We start from the raw sequence: 20916 nt of genomic DNA, 5'->3' as shown, positions 1-20916 counted from the left end.
TATGCTTGCTTTACCCTCGGTGATAGTATAGGATTGAAAAATTAAGATAGTATGAAATGTGGGTAAGAGGGGTATAAATACTAACAGAATGATCAAAAGCTTTATTATTTATTAGTTTATTGTTAAGAATAATCTTGGAATGAGACCGAAGGAAAAATTATTATTAGTATTATTAGTATTATTATTATTTTGAAGAGCTCCAGGAATAGAGACAAATATGATGTTGAAAACAAGAGGTGAATAGATGATTTGAGGATGGAATTAAACTGAAGTTCAGTTGAATGGATGTTTTGAAAAGTAAAATGTATGTAATGAAGATGAATTTAAAATCTAAAATACAGATATACAGATAGGAAAGTAAATAGGGTAATTATGATTTATTAAGACCAGAGATATTTAAAAAGGAATGCGAGGAATATAAGGTGGAACTATAGTTGGGCAATATAAGATTAAAGAGAATCTAGATATTGACTGTATGTAACCAAATGTTAATAGGGTGAGGTATTGACTTATAAGAGAATGGTGATTTATGTTTGTATGTTTATTAAAGGTGAAACTCAATAAAAAATTTATTTAAAAAAAAAAAAGTGTCCCAGGGAACTGACCCTCTAAGAGGGATTTATTGATAATCTCCCCTAGGGCACCTCGAAACCCAGCGCGACCAGCTTTAACTAACCACGATGGGCACGGGTCAAGGAGACATGTGATGGGACATACAGTTAAGAACAATTTGTCAACTTTCTCTAGGCTGAGTGGACTGAAATGATCTATAACCTGACTCGAAGACGTGGATGGGGCCTCAAGTTCACTCACTGTCTCGTGGTGGGAAGATCACGGCAGAGCGACAAGTCTTTGTCTGCGAAATAGCTCGCAAAAGCCTCACATCCAATATCCAATTCCCTAATGTTTGACCTGCCTTGTGGCAGAGTTGTCAGACTGAATTGTTCTAAATAATTGGGCTGGGCGTGAGCTCACAGACGCAATCAGAACTGCGTAGTACTCTTTCTTCACAGCTTTGACTGCCATCTCATAAACGTCCTATAGGATGTTCTTGTAGCTTTGTCGTGGGCACGCTGCAACTGTCTCTCTAGCTGTCTTAGCCCTTGCTTCATCTGCTGCAACTCCTGGGTATACCAAGGTGCAAGCTTGGAGCAAGGGCGCAGAGGGCGTCAGGGAGCGATCTCGTCGATGGCTGCAGAAAGTCGGCTATGCCAATCCTCTACAAGCTCATCTAATGAGTCGCCAGGGGGCATCGGCTCCCTTAGAGCCATCTGAAGCCGCACAGGGTCCATCTGGCTCCGCAGGCGAGCTAAAATACACTCGCTGCCCAAACAGGGTTGGGGTGAGACATTCAAGTGGGCCCTCAGAGCAAGGTGGTCTGACCATGGCACCCCCTGGGTAGTGATCTGGTCCACCATAACCACCGCTGCAAAGATCAGATCCAGCGTGTGACCAGCCTGGTGGGTAGAAGTAGTTACATATTGGAAGAGTCCCAGTGCCACCATGGACGACACTACTTCCGCTGCCTGAGTGAAGGTTGCGTTGTCAGCATGGACACTGAAATCCCCCAAGACTATCAGTCTACGGTGATCTAATGCCAACTTGACATGGCCTCCAACAGGGAAGGCAGACTACTGGCTGGTGCATTGGGCAGTCGGTACACCAGCCAAATTGCCAAACTCTCTTCAACTTCCCATACTAGACCAGTACTCTCTATGTCTGCGATCTTAGGCAGTGGGAGTGCTCTTTTTTTAAAAGTTCAAGTCTAGTGCTGTGACATCAATTGCTGACATTAACATTACCTTCCCCATCCTAAGAAAAGTATTACCAACTATAATGGAAATAAAACTATCAAAAGTTCATTAGGCTATCAAAAGCTCTTATTTGCAATGGATTGGAATAACCCTTCCTTCCTACATGGAACATGTATGCAATAAAAATATCACTTTCATAAGTATAATAAATATTTCAAAAATAACCTGTAAAAGCTGCAGGGACCATTCTAATTTCTTAAGTATTTTGAAATATTGAAATGTTTATGATCTAAACTGAAGAAAGGTTACTTAGTATTGTGCTCTGCTGTGAAATATCCATCCAATGCTCTGCAGAGTTACTCCTGTCTAAGCTCAGTGTAATCAGTGAGCTTACACTGTAGTAACATTGCATGGGACTGAATGATAGTATCTTAATTAGGGATGTATGAATACGTCCTTTATAGTTTGTTTTTATTTTGTGCATTGTTGTAACCTTTTTTTGTTCATTTCTTGTTGTCAGTGTTCCAATTAGTTTCTTTTTTATTTTTTACCATTGTTATAGAATTTCAAAATAACATAAAAGTTTAAAATGTGTAAATGCAATGGGAAACATTTTACAGGAGGATTTTTAACATGGCATGAAAATAATGGGAGAGGGTTGTGGTGGTGGAAAGTAGGGGTGTGCATTCAGTATTTAGCAAGGTATTTTTGGGTATTTCCTATGCCGAATTGGATTCTCTAATCTGTACTTGGCAATTGATATAGAGAATCCCAATAAAAGCCGATATTATTTGGCTTTTATTCGGCTTGGCAAGGCAATACCAAATCGCAGCTTCTACTGGCCCGTGGTTTAAACCCAAGAGGAGTAGAAGCCTCCCAGCCAGGTCTGTGTGTGGCAGGGAATGCGGGGCAGAAGAAGCCTAACACATATAAAGGGGTCCCTTTAAATGCGTTTTGCAAGCCGCAGCATGAGTGAACCCAGAAGGCTCACCCTTCGAGGCTCACTTGTGCCGTGGCTTGCAAAGCACATTTGATGAGACCATCCCTTTAAATGCATTTTGCAAGCCACTGCCAGATCTGCTGCCAGTTTAATGCCTCTGGCTAGCAAGGGGGGCATTCGACACACTCCCTCCCCTTTTGCACATGGAACCTAAGATCTTCCCCCCTAAAGCCAATCTGCACACAACTTGGAGGGACGGTCCCTTCAAATACATTTTGCAAGCTGTCGCTCAAGTGAACCTGGAAGTTTCATCCTTCCAGGTTCACTTGCACCACAGCTTGCAAAACGCATTTGACAGGACAGTCCATTTAAATGCCAAGGTGAAAAATTCAGCAACCCCAATTATTTCCAGAATACCAATATCATACCAATATCATACCCAAATCTCAATATCATATTGATACTGGGATTTGGAAATACTGAGAAATACCAATATTTTTTTGTGTTCAGTACAACCAAACCTGAAAAATACCCATTTTTTGTGTGTACACTCCTTGTGGAAAGTGCCTTCAAGTTGTGGCCAATTTATGGTGACCCTACATTTTCAAGGCAAAAGATGAACAGAGGTGGTTTGCTATTGTTTGCCTCTGCATAGCAACCCTGGACTTCTTTGGTGGTCTCCCATCCAAGTACTTAGCAACTAAGATCTGAAGAGATCGAGCTAACCTGGGCCATACAGGCCAGTGCCCTTCTGGAGGTTACCCAGGCATTATAAATGGCTTTTCTGAGGGCACTGAGGTCTGCAGCAAAGATTCATTCCAAATGCTCAGCTCTCCTTGTGTTTCTCGGTATTCAAAATATAGTTTAGTAAATGTGCTGCACTAATACTGTATGCTTCAAAGTGAAGTGTGAGAAGTTCCAGGAATACACAAGTTGCCATAGACAACTAACTGGAGCCAGTCGATATTATGTTTCAAAACCACGAGTTTTATTTACTACAAAATTACAGTTCTAACTACAGAAGGATTGTATGCAAGAGAAAAGGAATGTCTGAATTTAAGCATGTGAAGCCAAAAGCTTGGACTATTATTATAGGCTAATTTAGAATCCATTTTCCATAGTTGTTCAATGTAGCTAAAAATAATTGCAAGCAGAAATTTTTAGGTACCGAAACATCTCAAAAACTCTAAAGGATATATTTGCTACACATTTCTACTTATTGCAAAAAAGCAATTAGTTCAGGAAAACAGCTTCCTACTTCTTAATATAAACCTGTTTTCAAATATATAAAGATAAAAATAGGCAAAACAGCCAATGGTGCCATGAAGAATACTATGTTCCTTGGAACATAGCAGGCATGATAACTACACTACATAGGCCCCTGCCACACGGCAGGGAAAAGGACAGTTGAATTGCGGCTAATCTGAGCTGCATCAAAGTTGAGACGGCGCGGCGGGATCTCACGGATCCCCTGAGCCGCGGCGCCGTCGCTCCCCGGCACGATCAGATGCTGGGGAGAAAGCGACGGTGGGAAGGGGAGGCTGGTGAACTGCGCATGCTCACACATGCGCAGTTCGGCCAGGAACCGGGGATGCGCCGGCGCAAGAACGCTCCGGCGATCCCATGGCCACACTTGCCGCGGCCCATTCAAAAGAACCACCCCGGTAGGTGGTTCTTTTTTGGTGCGCTTCATGGGCGGGATGGGACGGATCGGAGACGGTAGCACGACGTTCCCCAGATGTTGCTGTGGGATCGCGCCCGTTTGCTCCGGCCCTGATCCGTCCTTCTCCCGGCCCAAACGGCTCGTATGAACAGGGCCATAGCAGCTCAAAGAAAGGTTCTTACAAGGCACCAAAGGAAATCAGAGGCAGAATGTAGTGGTGTGTACATATCAAATATTCACACTCACATTTAATAGGCTGGTGATGGCATCAGGTTGCACTTTGTTTATGTTGTCATAGCATGGCCAGACAATTTTTCTTTTACTTTGGGAAGGTGATACATCCACCTGGTCACAGTCATCCAAGGTACTACATCTTGAAGTTACCATGTCCCAGTCATAAGAAGGACCAGTAGATAAGGTTTCCTCTGTGTAGTAATCCCACTTTTTAAGACTGGACATGTTCACATTTGGTTTTAATGCCTGTGAAAAAGAAAAAGTGCAAATTAAAAATGCACGAGGGCTATCCAGTGTCACTGTTCTGTCCTTCCCTAAAGGCCTAATGCTTAAACTATTTTCTTGAATTTAAGGTATCATACATAGCAACTGAAAGGAATTTTTTGCTGTGCAAGTACCCTGATAGACAATGCAAGGTGCAGGTTAATATCTAATTATACCCCATGATACAGTACAGTCACTCAGTTTTTCTTTTTTATATTGACAAGATGGTAATATACTTTGCATATTTCAGATTTAACCATACAATTTATATTGTTCCTCTCCATTTTTTTGACTTTTTAAAAAAATATATATTTTATTTTGTTTTTAATTCCCATGATACAAGTTTATACAAAACATCAAAGCAAAGGAAGGAATAACATTTAAACTAATTTATCAAGGATAACCTACAATATGCCCAAGTTGGATTGATTTCTAATATATCTATTGTCCTATCTTTATAATCCACTTGGGAACCGTTCCTCTCCATTTCATTTATCTAGCAGTCTTCAGATTTCTCATACACCTAGAAGACTTCTGGCTATGATCAGAAGGCACTTTAAAATGACATAACAAGAGTGCAGTGAAAAACTGATCAGGTCAGCATATTTTATATTCAGAAACCCAATTAATATATACTAAATTAAACCATCTTTTACAGGCCTTTGAAGCTAGGAGCCACTCATATAGGATTCTCTGATTTGGGGCAAGATCAGTAGGTATCCAATGAGATCTGCTTCTGGAATGGACTGTATGGAGCAGAACTTTCCTACTTCCCTGCTTGCTGAGTCTCCTGAAATTTTGTTCCTTTGGGAGACAGTGAACAATCCAATAAGTTGCTTTGGGCCTCGATTCAGAGAAAAGTGGGATACTTTTAAAAAATGCTTATTACCATTCCACAGGTGTCCTTGCAGCACAAGCAGCTATTGTGCAGGAACAAAGTTAATCAGCATAGTGCTTGAGATTAATTTTGACAGCAAACATCAATGTGATCTGATTGATAATGTTGCCATGCATGTAACCAAAGGGACCTTGGTTAAGGTACGTTTTCCTGGCACTTGTGTTTGTGTGAAAATTCTCAGTATCCCTAATCATCATCACAGATGATAGATGTTACTCTTCCAGCAGGGAAATTGGTATTAATTGGCATTGGCCTCCCCTGCCTCACAATCCCCTGCTCTACTTTATAGTATTCTGGCCTGTTTTCTTGACTGCCCACTTCTTTAAAAACCTTACCATCTGAGGCTGCACACTTGTAGAGCCTGTGCTATAGATCATCATCTAATGGTGTAGTTGTCTGATGTTATATAGGTTTTTAAATGACTGTTATATATACCTTAATTGTATTTATCCTATTGTTTTACTGTCAGTTGTAACCCGCCCTGAGCCTGCTGTGCAGGAGAGGGTGGACTAGAAATAAACGGACAAATAAATATATAAATGTCCCATAATTAGCCAGAGGAGACTGCTTGTCCCCTTTGATCAGTGCTATTAACATTTTTTTAGTGCACAGCCACTGGATATAGAGATCACCGAGCTGCCCATTTTAAACATTCACACTTTGTTACCAAGTTTAAAAAAATAGGTGTGTCAGTAAGAAACATGCATTATCTACATCACTTATTGGGGAAAATGTGTGTGTGTGTGTGTAATGTTGCAAAAGCAAACCTGCTTCCTATTTCTAATTAAAAAGAAAAAGAACAATTAGTCCAATGCACCTGAAGGGGCTTTGGGCTTGTGTTTTTGAACTGTGCCTTTCCTAACCACATGACAAACTGGCTCAGGAATGGAGGGGACTTTCAGGATCAAGTTCTGGTATGGCACAGGCCTATTGTTTAAAGAAGATCAAAACCCCACTGGGTGTGTCCAGGGGACCAGAGGTGCCTAAAGTAGCATTTTGGATTAGAGTTGCCAGGTCCCTACCTTTTGCTGGTGGGGGGACGTCATCGTACTAGGTACGCTGCCAGGGGGCACTCTAGCATTTGGCCAGAAACTCTATAGTACCATAGAGGGTTTTTGCTGAGAGCTAGAGTGTCATAGATGCGACGAGCATGAAGTTGAGCAAACTTCAGAGGTCAGCGGAGGACAGGAGGGCCTGACGGGATCTTGTGCATGGGGTCGCGAAGAGTCGGACTCGACTGTGCGACTGAACAACAAAAGAGTGTCCCCCTGGAGACATCATCGCGCTGGGCACGTTGGCGTAATCCCGGCACTTTGGGGGCAGGGTTACCCCCCACCAGTCAGATTCAGGCTGGCGGATCGGGGGCCCTAAAAGCAGGCAAACCCCCACCCTCCTGAGGGAATGGCAAGCCTATTTTGGATCCCAAACTCAATTTTCAAATGCAAAATATCTCAAATCAAAAACAATTCCTGTCTTGACCTGTAAACGTTTTGTTCCTCGGGGTAGTTAATGGAATGAGCATTTCAAATGGGTTAAGCTACGTTCCAGTATATCAAGCTTCTCTTAGGGGGCCAGGATTCCAAAGATCTTTTTTTGTACCTCTGTTTCAACGGGTGCATAGAGATAATTGAAGAAAACAGGACTCCTTTTATGTATTTTATCAATGCAATCCCACATGCAAATTCCTTTCTTTCCATGCTTTTCTCCTTTATCCTCAAAGAGGGTCCCTACATAGAAAAAGAAAATGAAAAACTGATTGAAGGACTTGTTCCCAGCAAGAAACCAAGCTGCCTTAAGGGACTTGTGAGTATCAATAAGAACAAAAATGGAAGAAGAGAATTTGAATTTATAATATACATTAAAAGAAAAAGAATTTTTTTTACATATACTTTCAAGATATAAAAAGTCTTCAATGAACAAATAAATATAACCAGGAAGAATAGCAAGAATCAATATATATCAGTGACATGGCTGGCCACATAACTTATGCAGAAGCATTAGTATTTAGTTCATTATGGAATAAGAAATACCTTGTGCTGAACTCCCACCCCCCCTTCTGTAAAAATATCTGCGATCTGCTGGTAATCAAATGATGGAACAAATAAATGCCTGTGAATATTAAGGGCTTGTTTCATTTATAGAAACGCTTGGGCTTAAATCTAAGTACTCCCTTGGCTATGCTGTTCTCTTTCAATTTCAAACAAGATTCCACCCAAGTCTATTAACCAGTTGACATATGAGTCGAAGATAACATGCTGATACCTAGAACTCTGGAATTTTAGATCTCTCCTGCCTCTACCCTCCATCATACTTCTATAATAATTAAAGATGGAGCTTGTTATAGTAGCAATTCTTGGAAAGACACAGGGCACAGTAATAAATTACTGGCCCATACTACAGCTAAAACATAATAATGGACTGCAAAAATAATATCATCTAAGAAATCTCTTATTGGAAATGGGTTGACTGTCTCAAGGGAAAGGGCTAAAGCAGCTCTGCTCGTCATTCTTTCAAATAAATGTGCTGGCATGGATCCTATGCTTTTGTTCCATGGGCACTTCTTTTTGTCTGTTCTGGAGGCAGTCCTTGTAGTGATTCACCCCCCACCCCCCCTCTCTTTGCCTATAAATATCTGAGAGGCAGTGGGGGGCCTGCATGTGTTTGAGGGGGCTTGAATCCACTTGCCCCTTCCCACCTATCAAACAGGGTAGTTACCTGTCACCACTCAAACTTATTCACCTTCCCTTGCTGCCAGCAGTATGAAGGACTCGCATGTTTGTGCTAGCTGCTATATACTCCCCTCTATTCCCACTTGCTAATTTTCTAGCCAGGTCAGGTTATTTGGTTTATGCATGAATTAGCGGTCAGGCTTGTGGGTAAGAACTTTTTGGCCACCATTTGAGATCATTAGAAGGAAAAAAGATATTTCTTTGCTGGCATAAGTTTCTATTCTCTAGTAACACAGGAGCATAAGAAACTAGTATTAGTAGCAGAAGTGTTATGGAAACTTAATTAAAAACAAAAACAAACCAAGAAGATTAAGTTGTAGAAGTCCCTGGTTTAATTTGACATTCCCTTCAGAGGAATGGACATAAGCAAAGCTAGAACTTACACAGGCTGGTCAATAGAGACTTCACTCCCATTTTCCCACTTCCCACCATTTCCTTTACCCAATCATAATCAGGAGCAAATCCTTGCTATCTATGGCTTTAACTCAAGATATGTCAACAGTGATCTGCCTTTAGGGCTGCCAAGTGGGGGCGGGGGGTGGGGAAACCCCCGCTTTGGAGGCCCGATTTCCGCCGTGGCGGAATCAGGCCCCGGGGGGGACTCCGCCCCTCGAAGCTGCATCACCACATTGCTCACGTTGGGGGCGTGGTCCCGACGATCTGGGCCACGCCCCCAACGTCAGCGACGTAGCACGTCACTTCCTGTGACGTGCTGGTGGCACGCGCGCGCATGTCCTGGGAGAGCTCTTGGAGCCCGGCAAGGCTCCCCCGCTGGCAAGGGTAAGTACACTTGGCAACCCTATCTGCCTTGCCTTTTCCTAGTAGGTGATCAAATGGGTATTGCTTCCCTGCCTATCTGTCTCCATAAAGGGGGGCAAGTTCCTCTCAGCCTGGAACTTGAGGATCTTATGGCTCAGCTTCCCAGCTAGAGTGTTGTCTCTGAGGCTTGGGGTGTTAATTGAGGTGTCCTACATTTCAATCACAACAACCCTCTGCTGCAGAGCATGCTGGGGCAGGATGAGAAGCTGCAGAATACCTCGAGAGCCGATTCCAGGACTGTTGCTACCGTTGTTTAAATGCAAAAGGTATAGTTTCAAACCCCAGAGATCAAGCTGTGATATCAAAGACTGTGATATAGCCAACCATCCTATATTATCCTAATATTGTATTTACTTGAATGGAAGATGACCCTGAATGTAAGATGATGCCCTTAAAAACAAAAACAGAAGGTTATATATAAAAGCAGATGACCCTGAATTTAAAATGTCCCCTCCTCAAAGGGCAGCAGTATATGCATTTTTCGCCCCTTGTTAATATATAATAAGCAATAAAGACTACCGAAGAAAATAACTATGCTTTTTACAATTCTTGGCATTGTAACTATTCACAAGTAATATATGTGCAAATCCAGTGTCAGTGGGGTTGCCATCCTGCCCGATGGGGGCAGGGGTTTCCCTGCTTTTGGGCCCCCCAATCCACTGCTGCTCATCTGGCTGGTGGGGGGAGCCCCGATGATGAGCAGCCTCATCCGTGCTGACATGCCCAGTGCGATAATATCACCAGGTGATGTCACTGCGGCACGCATACTTCGTGTGCATGTCAAAGGCTGCAGAAAAAAGACAGGAGCCCCCCCCACACAAGAAAGTAAGGACCTGGCAACCCTAAGCGTTAATAATAGTCAACCCTTTAAATTAAAATAGCAAATAAATCAGCATCAGTCTACCACATACCATGTTCTAGTCTTTCATAGTCTGAGTCCAGAAGGAATGTTTTAAATCGATTGGAAACATAGTGAAATGCTAAGAACTTCAGATAATACTGATTGAACTCAAACTCCGTTGGATACTGATTGTGAATCTGAAAGATTACATGGAGGATAGAAAGATAGTTACAATTTAAAAGTTTCACAAGGCAAACTGTACCATATATTATGAAATATCTACCTTTTATGTTCTGCCTTTCCACACAAACTCAAAAGGAGACAAGCAAAATAATAAACAACAGTAAAGCATCGAACAGAATAAATCATAACATAAAAATATCAATATGCACAGGATTAAAATATAATACCAAGTAGATTAAAAGTAGAGCAATGATGTTAAGCATGGGGGGGGGGGCATTTCAGCCGGCAGCAGGAAAGGGGAGGCAGAAAAACCCTTCAGCCTATGCAAACACTGCACTAGATCCAAACCAATGGCATATGAAAAAAACCCTGATGTCTAACTTAATACTGCTTCCACAATAATACTGCACTCAGAAAAGCTGTTACAACAGTGTAATTGTTTTGTTTATTGGAGACTGATACATATTATATAATTAGGAAGCAATTAACTGCCTGGGGAGTCCTGAAGAATCAAATGGTGGGATAAAAAATGAAGACCCCCCTCAAATAAGAATGTAGGCTTTCCTGAAAATATTTGCAAACTGTGTAAGCTTTCCCAAGCTTTACATTTGGTTTATCAGTCATGAAAATTTTGCACCACACTTGGCCAACTGGATCTGTGCTATGCCACCTAGGACAAAGCAGCAGTATTGTTTTACTTGGCCAAAAGGTACATTAATAGTCAAGAGTAAAAATAAATCATTACAATATTTGTCATGATTCAGAACAGACATTTTTATTTCAAAGCCCATACTATTTTCACAGAAAAAAGTGAATGTAGATGGCTTCATATAATCTCTTCTTTTGTTACACAGTATTGTGTAGATTTGGATATCTAGAATAAAATGTTAGTTTATACAGAACTGAGCAGAGTACATTGTAAGACGTAAGAGAAAAATAATGAAAAATCTAAACTTGTCAGGTATAAGCTACTGGGGAAAAGCTGAGGACAAGTATAAGCAGAGTACATTGTAAGACATAAGAGAAAAATAAGGAAAAATCTAAACTTGTTAAGTATAAGTGTTACAATCAGCTACTGGGGAAAAGCTGAGGACAAGTACAAATAGCGCTATTCTTAATGGTGCAACTGGACTAAAGCTGAAAGTATTTTCAGTTGTTGATGTCAATGGATGCAAAAGGAGAGTCCAAAGCTGTTTAAGAAGAAGAAGGTATTAGATTTATAGCCTGCCCTTTACTACCCAAGGGGGTCTCAGAGCGGCTTACAAACTCCTTTCCCTTTCCCTCCCCACAATTCATAGAGTCGCCATAAGTCAGAAGCGACATGATGGAATATATGAGTCTTACTAAAACTAAATGATTTCCCCTGAACTTTTCATTAACATGCTTCCTGTACATCTCCCTGTTTTGCCTTTTGCGAAACACAGAAATCTCTCTGGTATGGAGATTAAACAAGTGAGATTTACGCTTTATAAGGGAGCTGTGCTGGCCAACAATATATCATTATCCTGGCTATTTATTTAGCAGAGTTTAGAGCAAACCAGCAGCAAACCAGGTAGTTGGGGAACCCAGAGTTCTATTGTTGGAGAGCTTACATATCTTGTGAGAGAAGAGTGCTTTCAAGGATCACTCTATTTCTGCCTGCTGGATGCTAATATAGTGTTGATCAAAATATTTGAGTGCATGGTGGCGGCCCAAACTCTAGACATTTCTAGATTACATTAATTATCTTGACTCTTTCCATTCAAGCTTTTTAGCTTGGGTCTGGGACCGTAAATCCTGGGTTGTCTGGCAGACTACCTGTGCCAGAAGAGAGACAGAGAGAGTGCAACTTCATTGATTGCACTCAATTGATTGCACTTTCATCTTCTGGACTGCTTGTTTGGACCTCTCTCACAGCTCTCTCTCCTGCTCCTGCTCAGAGCTCAGCTGGTCTCCCAGGGATGGTGGCTGGAAGAACTGAACTCTAGTAGTGCCATTACTACCTAGTGGATTGATTTCAGAAGATGCTGCTGGAAGACCTCACTTAGGCTCATGGTATTTGTGCTATGGGGTCCCACAAAGTTCCATAATGTGTCTTATGATGTTTGACATCTACATTGACATTGCAGTGAGAAATCATCTGAGGTGCGGTGCCAGCAAAGTGCCGATAGTCCCCAATTCTATTTGGCCTCTACAAGTGATGCGGATGGGGCTACTGGGGTTGCAAAGTTCCTGGACAGGTGCCTAGAATCTGTTATGGGTTTATGAAAGGGGATTAACCAAAACCTCAGTGCTGACATGGAGGAAGTGCGACTGGTGGATGGTTCAACTGTTCATGGCCTTAGTGATCAATCTAGCGGGGGATTTATACTCTCTGTTATGGATCAAGTTCACAGCTTAGGGGTGCTCTTTGATCCATTATTTTCTTTGGAGGTCCAGGTAGGCTTACTAAGTGCCGGCGGGGGATCTGCGTGTCTTGGCAGGATCCCTACCACGGGGACGGCGACACGCGTTGCACCCGCCGTCGCCAGGAAGTGACGCTACGCGTCGCTCTGGCAACGGGGCTGTTTGGAGTAATCTCTGTGGTTTCAATCAGTTTTACCATCTTAGGCTGCTGTACTAACTGTGAAATGAGGTAGTCTGGCCACAACTATCTATGCTCTGGTGACACCTAGAAATGTGCTACTTGTGGAGCTGTCTTCTGGATGCACTGCAGTTTTCAGTGTGTTTACTGACTGCAACAGGTTCACATGCTTATAGTTTGTATAATACGAAATGCTGGTTTTAACCTTTAAATGGACTTTGACTAGGGGGCCATGCTCCCAGATGAGCCATGCTCCCATCATCCAAGACTATTCTTGGAGCCCCTGATCTGGATACCCCTGTCTGTAGCAGTTAAGCAGGTGGTAACACTGAGACTAAGCCCCCCCCCCCAATAAAAATGTACTGAAAAAATGCAGTGTTCCACATTTCTCCTTTAACAACTGGTTCTTGCAGTCATGAGCAATGTATGTAATGGCAGTGGCTTCAGAGGCTTCCTACTGAAATTAGTGAGTTGTCCTTATGTTTCACTGATTTCTTTATGCACACCTAAAATTCTCTGGATTGTACCCAATCTCTGTGCCTAATCTATACAGCAATCATAGTTGATTCAATGATAAGGTTTTACGTAAACTACAGCCTTCTTCCCATAAAATTAACCAACATACTAGACAGACATAAACTGATACACAAAGCGAGGGGAGATTCCTGGTATGACATCACATTCTCCCCAGTTTTGCCCTCCCTAGAAACAATTACAAGATTTACCAGATGTTGCTGTTGTGAAAGAATGATCAGCTGACACCTGGGTATGCTGGCACAAACAATGGCTTTTTAAAAGATGATGCCGTTCTAATTTAAGAATTGCTGCTTCATAAATTCTTTCTAGTTGAAACAAGGACAAACATTTTCTAGCAGCTTTCTTGTTTTACCCATGTCAGCAATGGCAATGTTTAAACTTCCACTTATTTCTCCTCATTATTTACTTATTTACTTCATTTATAGCCCACCTTTCTTGCTGAGTGTGAAGGCAATTACAAAGCATGAAAAACAATTCCAACAGCATAATACTTCCAATAAACAATGCAGCAGGACTAGGATTGCAGAATTAGGAAACAATGCAAACAAATGAACCACCACCACCACCACCACCTGTCTAAGCCATGAGTATACCATAATGCAGAAAATGGATTACAGAGGTAGAAAACAATACAGTAAAAGTAAGGTGATACATACAGTAAACACCATAATACACTACAATCCCTATTCCCTTATAAAACCATCCTCATTATAGTACAGTTCTGACCTCGTTATAAAACCAACCTCCCAAACATTTCTGTTTTGCACATTCTGCAAAATGACAGAAGTGTTTTGGCCTTCTTGATCTTCACGGGCAGGGCTTTCCACAAGGTGGAAGCTACAAAACAATGTACTCGTATGGGCTGTTGCCGATCTTTCCCATTTGCAGAGTGGCACCCTCAGAAGTTTTTGGTCAGATGAGCAAAGCTCACATGATAGTGCACAGTAGATAAAGTGGTCCTACAGGTATGTGGGTCCAAGGCCATTAGAGGCCTTGTGGGTGATGACCAATACCTTGATTAGAACCCAGTTACTGATCTGCAACCAATGCACTGACTGTATGCTCCCTCTAGCTCTTGATAGCAACTGAGCTGCAGCATTCCCTACCAACTGGTGTTTCTTAGTTCACTTTACAGGCAGACCCATGCAGAGTGCATTACAGTAGTCTAGCCTTAAGGTTATAGTGGCATGTATTTTAAGTAAAAAAAAAACCTTTTGTGTTTGTGTCCTTTATAAAGGTTATATCTCCGCTACCTGGCATTACATTTTATGACACACGTGGCCCGGCTCAACAAGGTCTCATTTATGTCAGATGCAGCCCTCATAACAAATTAGTTCGACACTCCTGTCCTAAGGGCTTATCATAGAGATTAAATAGCATACGAAGTGCATACAAATGTTTTGCATGCTTAGCTTAACCAGCTTCCCTGATTTGTGTTCAACAATATCCTGTCCTAACTCACTGAAAATGTCGAGACAGTGTGTGACTGCAATAAAGAAGGCCAATGCTATGCTGGGGATTATTAGGAAGGGTATTGAAAACAGATCAGCCAATATAATAATGCCCCTATATAAATCAATGGTAAGACCTCATTTGGAATACTGTGTGCAGTTCTGGGCACCACACCTTAAAAAGGATATTATAGCTTTGGAAAAAGTGCAGAAAAGGGCAACTCGAATGATAAAAGGGTTGGAACACTTTCCCTATGAGGAAAGGTTAAAGCGCTTAGGGCTCTTTAGCTTGGAGAAAAGACGACTGAGGGGTGACATGATCGAGGTTTATAAGATTATGCATGGGAAAGAGCAGGTAAAGAAAGAGGTACTTTTCTCCCTTTCTCACAATACAAGAACTCGTGGGCACTCCATGAAACTGCAGAGCGGTCGGGTTAGAACGGATAAAAGGAAGTACTTCTTCACCCAAAGAGTGATTAACACTTGGAATTCACTGCCACAGGAAGTGGTGGGTGCTACAAGCATGGATGGCTTCAAAAGGGAATTAGATAAGCATATGGAGCAGAGGTCCATCAGTGGCTATTAGCCACAAGGTATAGCTAGGGGCTCTGGGGCAAGTGATGCTCTGTCTTCTTGGTGCTTGGGGGGGTCAACAGTGGGAGGGCTTCTAATGTCCTGGCCCCACTGCTGGACCTCCTGATGGCACTGGTATTTCTGGCCACTGTGTGACACAGAGTGTTGGACTGGATGGGCCTTTGGCCTGATCCAACATTGGCGTCTCTTATGTTCTTATGTTCTTATCCCTTTATTACATTCTCTTGCATGCATAGGCTACTTCAGGGAAGAGGAGAGGAGGAGAAAGAAGAGGAAGAAGAGGAGGAGGAGGAGGAGATTGGATTTATACCCCGCCCTTCACTCGGAGTCTCAGAGCAGCTTACAAACTCCTTTCCCTTCCCCTCCCCACAACAGACACCCTGTGAGGTAGGTGGGGCTGAGAGAATTCTGACACAAACTGCTCCTTCAGGAACAGCTGTGCCAAAGCTTGTGACTGACCCAAGGTCACATCAGCAGCTGCAAGTGGAGGAGTGGGGAATCAAACCCGGTTCTCCCAGATTAGAGTCCACACACTTAACCACTACACCAAACTGGCTCTCTCCCATTTTTGCTAGGATACAGAGAAGATAAAAACCAGAAAGTGTTTCTTCTCATTTTTATACTATTAAGAGTTTTTGTAGCCTAGGAACATAAAACATATTTAAATTTCTCCAACTTTACCCTTTGCTTTGGAAAACTGACAATTTTGTATCAATGTAACATCATAAATATCTTTTTCTCATACTTACCTGGTGCACACAGTCCAAGAACTGCAAAAAAACAGGAGCAAATCCACTCCCCTGACAATTGAGGGTCAAGTTACTACGCTGGCTGAACTTGTGACCAAAAGAGAGCCATTCTTTTTCCACTACCATTCTGAAACCTTCAAGTGTTCGATAGAATGGATCGCCGAGTAACTGCACAAGAGACACCACCTAGGCCATAAGACAAAGTTCATGTTAAGATCAGATATAGTGTATTTCAGACAGTTCAGTATACTTCATATATATTACCATGGGATTTACTAGTTGGAGAGCCAACACAAATTCAACAGGTTGGATTCTGTCAGCTTTTCTTGTAGTGCAGAAGGAGGGCAACTCAGGCAGTTCCCTTCTTCACTGCAATTCCATCGTACTTGGTTTTTGTGCACACTGGTTCCACAATCCCTGGCACAGCCTTTTCATGGGTTCTCCGTCTTGCACCACTTGGTTACCTTTTATGTTGTACAGGCAGGGGTCATTTCCTGCAGGAGCGCACAGGAACGGAGCTCCGGCAGTAAAGAGCCCAGGGGGCGGGTACATGCAACAAGCCCCACCCCCTGCTCCCAGCATCCCTCAGTCAGAGCAAGAAGCAGCCAGGTAAGTTGCAGAGCTCCCCCCGGCCCAAAACAGTCCAGTGGCACCTTTAGGACCAAGTTTTATTCAGGTACAAGCTCTTCCTCCTCTGCGAGGACAGATCTGCACGTCCCCCGCCCCAATAGCTAGCAATCCAAAACAGTCCAGTGGAGCCTGAGCGGTGGGTGTTGCCTTCTGACACACTTCCAGTGATGTCAGGGGGTGTGGCATATGCAAATGAGTTATGCTAATGAGCCCCTGCACCTTTTTTTCTATGAAATGACTCCTGTGCCAAGGAGACTTGCACATCAACTTGCCTTCAGCACAAAAAGCCATATATTTCAAAAAGACCAGTGAATTCTTGAGATGAAGCTTAGGTTTTCCTGAGTAGTATACAGAAAACCTCTTAATTTAGACTGAACAGTGCAGGGCCAGCATAAGGTTACTATAGGTTTACTTAGGTGACGATAGATTATTTAAAAATAAGAGCAGGTTACAGCTCAGAAAGATTGCTTTTGAAGTTCCAAAACACGTTCAACCTTAGAGTAAATAGGTATAATTAATTAATCAATCAAAATACAATGTTTCCCTTTGGTGGCCATTACTATACTCAAGTCAATAACAATAGCCCACCTGTGCAGTGATATCCCAGCCATCTTCCAGACAAACCAAAACTGAAGAGCCATTCTCAAGCAGCTCTGATATAACCACCCCTAACTGCATTATCCTATGAAGCTGTAAGAAAGAATAGGCTTCTTGTTAATATAACAAAATATAACCCTGATGATAAAATGACTAACAGAATCAAAGTATTTCAGTACACAAAGAACCACAGCCCATTAGATATAATTAACAACAAGCTTGTTTTATTACAAAACGTACTGGACATGCTTCCATTATTTAGAGCACATCCCTCAAACATTTGGCCAGCATTTGGAGGCCATGTCTTTCCACAGAAAATAACGGCCCTTTTAAATTTAGAGGGCCACTGGACTGCCAAACAGCAATATAACACTGAAATAATACTGCTATACAAGATATATTTTATTTCAATGGCACTGGTGCCAAAATACGAAACTATATATACTATGATGGTTAGAGCTTTAACAAACAATACACCCAGCTACAACAATATACTCAGCCACATTATTCATCTTTCATTATTAAATGTTGTAAATTTAAATCGGTTTTAATAAAGGGATAGATCATGTAAACCGACTGTCAGAGATACAAGACATTATAGCCAAGTACTGCATTTTTCAAGACTGATTTAATATGAGAGGGGTCAGTACGTGACCTGATTTGTCAAGACCACAGTGACAGAACTCTGTATGCATAAGAACACAGCAAGATTTCATTTAAGACAGCTATGGATCAAGTGGAAACATTTTGCTGGACAGAAATAGCCCTTTGTTTTGTCAACAGATGTCACACAGGTATTTATATCTCCCCCCCCCCCAATCATTTTACCTGTGGAAACCACTCTGATTCTCCAAGTGCTTTAAGGAATGTTATTTCAGAATCTGCAGGGATATTGCTAGGAACACAAGCACTCATGAGCTTCTTAAAACTAGCTTTCACTTGTCTGATGTCACTGAACTCAACTGGAACAAATTCACAATTTAAAGCAAAATCAAGTTTGAAGCCCTGTGGACAAAACATATTTACTTGTGTTACTCATTGTGAACAAAACCTATATTTTAAAGCTGGGTTGTTGTTTTTTTTGCCGAACAGCTGTCCTCCCTTAAGAACTTTTAATTCTTTCAGACTCAGAAAGTACGAAGTGTAGAATATGCATATGGACCCAGAGCATTCAGGTTATATACACAAGGCACATACAAAGTATGCCTTGAATACTTTTTCTCTGTAATATTTCTTTTACTGGCACTATTCAAATGTCCATTTCTCCTACAGTTTTTCCCGGAGGCCCCTGCAGAGCTGCTGAGGGGCACCATGGGATCCCAAACAAAGATTCCAACTGGGCCCCCTCATAAGACCCTAACAAAACAAATTACTTGGCTAGCTGTTAGCATGCATCTATAATAATAAAAGGATCCACATGTCCATCTGTTTGTCCATTTGTGGCAGGCATAACTAATCAGAAAATAAAACTAGGAAAATCAAAAATGGGCCACCAAGATGAATTCCAGGGCCAAAAATGAAAGGAATTGGAATATCTTGGCCCAGGTTATCTCCAGACTCCCAAGCTATTTGCAGTGGAAACTAAAGTTGTGTAGTAGTTAAAGTGTTGGACTAGGACATGGGAAACCCAGGTTCAAATTCCCACTCATGCCATGGAAGCTTTCTGGGTGATCTTGGGCCCATCACTCCCTCTCAGCCTTACCTACCCTCATAGGGTTGTTGTGAGATGATGAAAGATGTAGAGAGACAGCACCCACATTTGGATGTGTACCTGATATATGCCACATTTTTCTAATCTAGCAAGCGATACATGCACAATCTCTTTCATTGTATCTTATTCTGCACTCCAAGACACAGAAGCACTAAAATACCACTGAATCGATGCAGTTCTACTTTGCATGACTCTGTTCTGTGCAGTATCCAAAACAGTGTACAGTTCTTAAAATTACAGATAACCAAGCAACCCTCCCAAATCACTTTTAGGAAAGCGGACATACCCTTAGTTGAGATTTTTCTCCAAATATGTAGAGAGCCGCTTGGCGCTTCAGAAGCTGGTTTTGAAAATATGCACTTCTGTTGGTATAGGAAGGTGAACCATCTTTCCCAGCTAGTCTTGCACCCACATCAAGGAATGGCATCTGAGTGCTGATAAACCGACTGCTAGAACGAAGACTTGCCCACATACCTTCATAAAGATTAAGAACACAATCAAATAGTTAATATTTTTGTGGAATTGTATTGTTTTGTAAGTCTCCATTAAACATGCGCATATAGATACTGCTTGTAAATAAAATGTTTCCACGTTGTTTGCAGTCTTTATGAATATGCATCAAAATTCATGCACCCGGGGGCAAAATGATTCTGATCTGAAGTGATTCATAACGAAGTTTTACCAAGTTGTGCAACTGAGATAATGTCTAAAGTAAACCACTTCATATTCAACGCTCGGTTTCTTTTTAGTTTAGTTCATTTATTGATTGCCTTTCCATTAAGTAGAGCTCAAATAGAAATGTAAACCACTCTGTCATCGTTACATATAAAATTTGTAATACCACAACTCTATATCTGCTTTCATATCAGTATAACTGTCAGGCAGGTCTTCACATGTATTAACTCATGCTGTTACTGGTGGGAGCTCTATTGCTTCCCAGAAACTGGAATATCTGAACACACACACAATGGGAATACACTCTAATCACGCTGATGCCGTCTTACAACGTATGCTATTGTTTATGGAGCTAAACTTTACTGAATTATGTTTTAACCTTTTAAACTGTTTTATACTTAGGGCTCTTTTTGTAGCAGGAACTCCTTTGCATATGAGACGACACACCCCTAATGTAGCCAATCCTCCAAGAGCATACAGAGCTCTTCTTACAGGGGCTACTGTAAGCTCTTGGAGGATTGGCTACATTAGGGGTGTGTCGCTTAATATGCAAAGGAGTTCCTACTACAAAAAGAGCCGTCCTGCTTGTGGGGAAGGGTGGTGCAAAACCCAAAATAAATAAATAAATAAATAACTGTGGTGTTTCTCCAGCCCCCCCCCCCAACAAATAGTCTCTATGAATAGCATTTCAAAGAGAATAGCATTAATCTGCAATTGGATGAGGGAGAGATAATTTATGAAAGTAAGCTCCTAATGCAAGGCAGGCACATACGCTATTACTACGGTATGGCTGCCATCACAAAACCACTTCTGTGTGACCAGGTAACATGTTGCAGCCATTATATAAACATACCACATGAGATGCTCATTAGCAAAAATAATTCAAGTAAGCTTTCTTGTCTATATGATATGATATGATATTGTGGATAGTTGATTTCCTGTGAAGATACTGTATTCAGATAATGGACATGTATAAAATATAGCACAGAGTTTTTACTCAAATGTTAACGCTGTAGCAAATGAGACAGCAACATAGCTGCCTGAAAATTATAGACAGTTCACTTGCTTTAGATGTGAGTGCACA

General features: G+C 41.7%; 1 protein-coding gene across 1 annotated transcript in view; it reads right to left on the bottom strand.

Annotated features, from left to right (window-relative positions):
• Positions 1-20916, bottom strand: part of SBF2 (SET binding factor 2) — a 339576-nt gene that overhangs the window by 14822 nt on the left and 303838 nt on the right. Inside the window, exons 31-37 of the mRNA XM_015426108.1 lie at positions 19444-19631; positions 18275-18451; positions 17438-17539; positions 16220-16405; positions 10213-10339; positions 7353-7480; positions 4604-4837 (exon numbers count right to left, since the gene is read on the bottom strand). Of these exons, the coding sequence (XP_015281594.1) occupies positions 4604-4837; positions 7353-7480; positions 10213-10339; positions 16220-16405; positions 17438-17539; positions 18275-18451; positions 19444-19631 (1142 nt within the window). The remainder of the gene's footprint in view (positions 1-4603; positions 4838-7352; positions 7481-10212; positions 10340-16219; positions 16406-17437; positions 17540-18274; positions 18452-19443; positions 19632-20916) is intronic.

This window comes from Gekko japonicus, unplaced genomic scaffold, assembly GCF_001447785.1.
Source record: "Gekko japonicus isolate JY-2015 unplaced genomic scaffold, Gekko_japonicus_V1.1 scaffold143, whole genome shotgun sequence".
NCBI classification, from domain to species: Eukaryota; Metazoa; Chordata; class Lepidosauria; order Squamata; family Gekkonidae; genus Gekko; species Gekko japonicus.
This window is presented reverse-complemented; position numbering and strand designations above follow the sequence as displayed.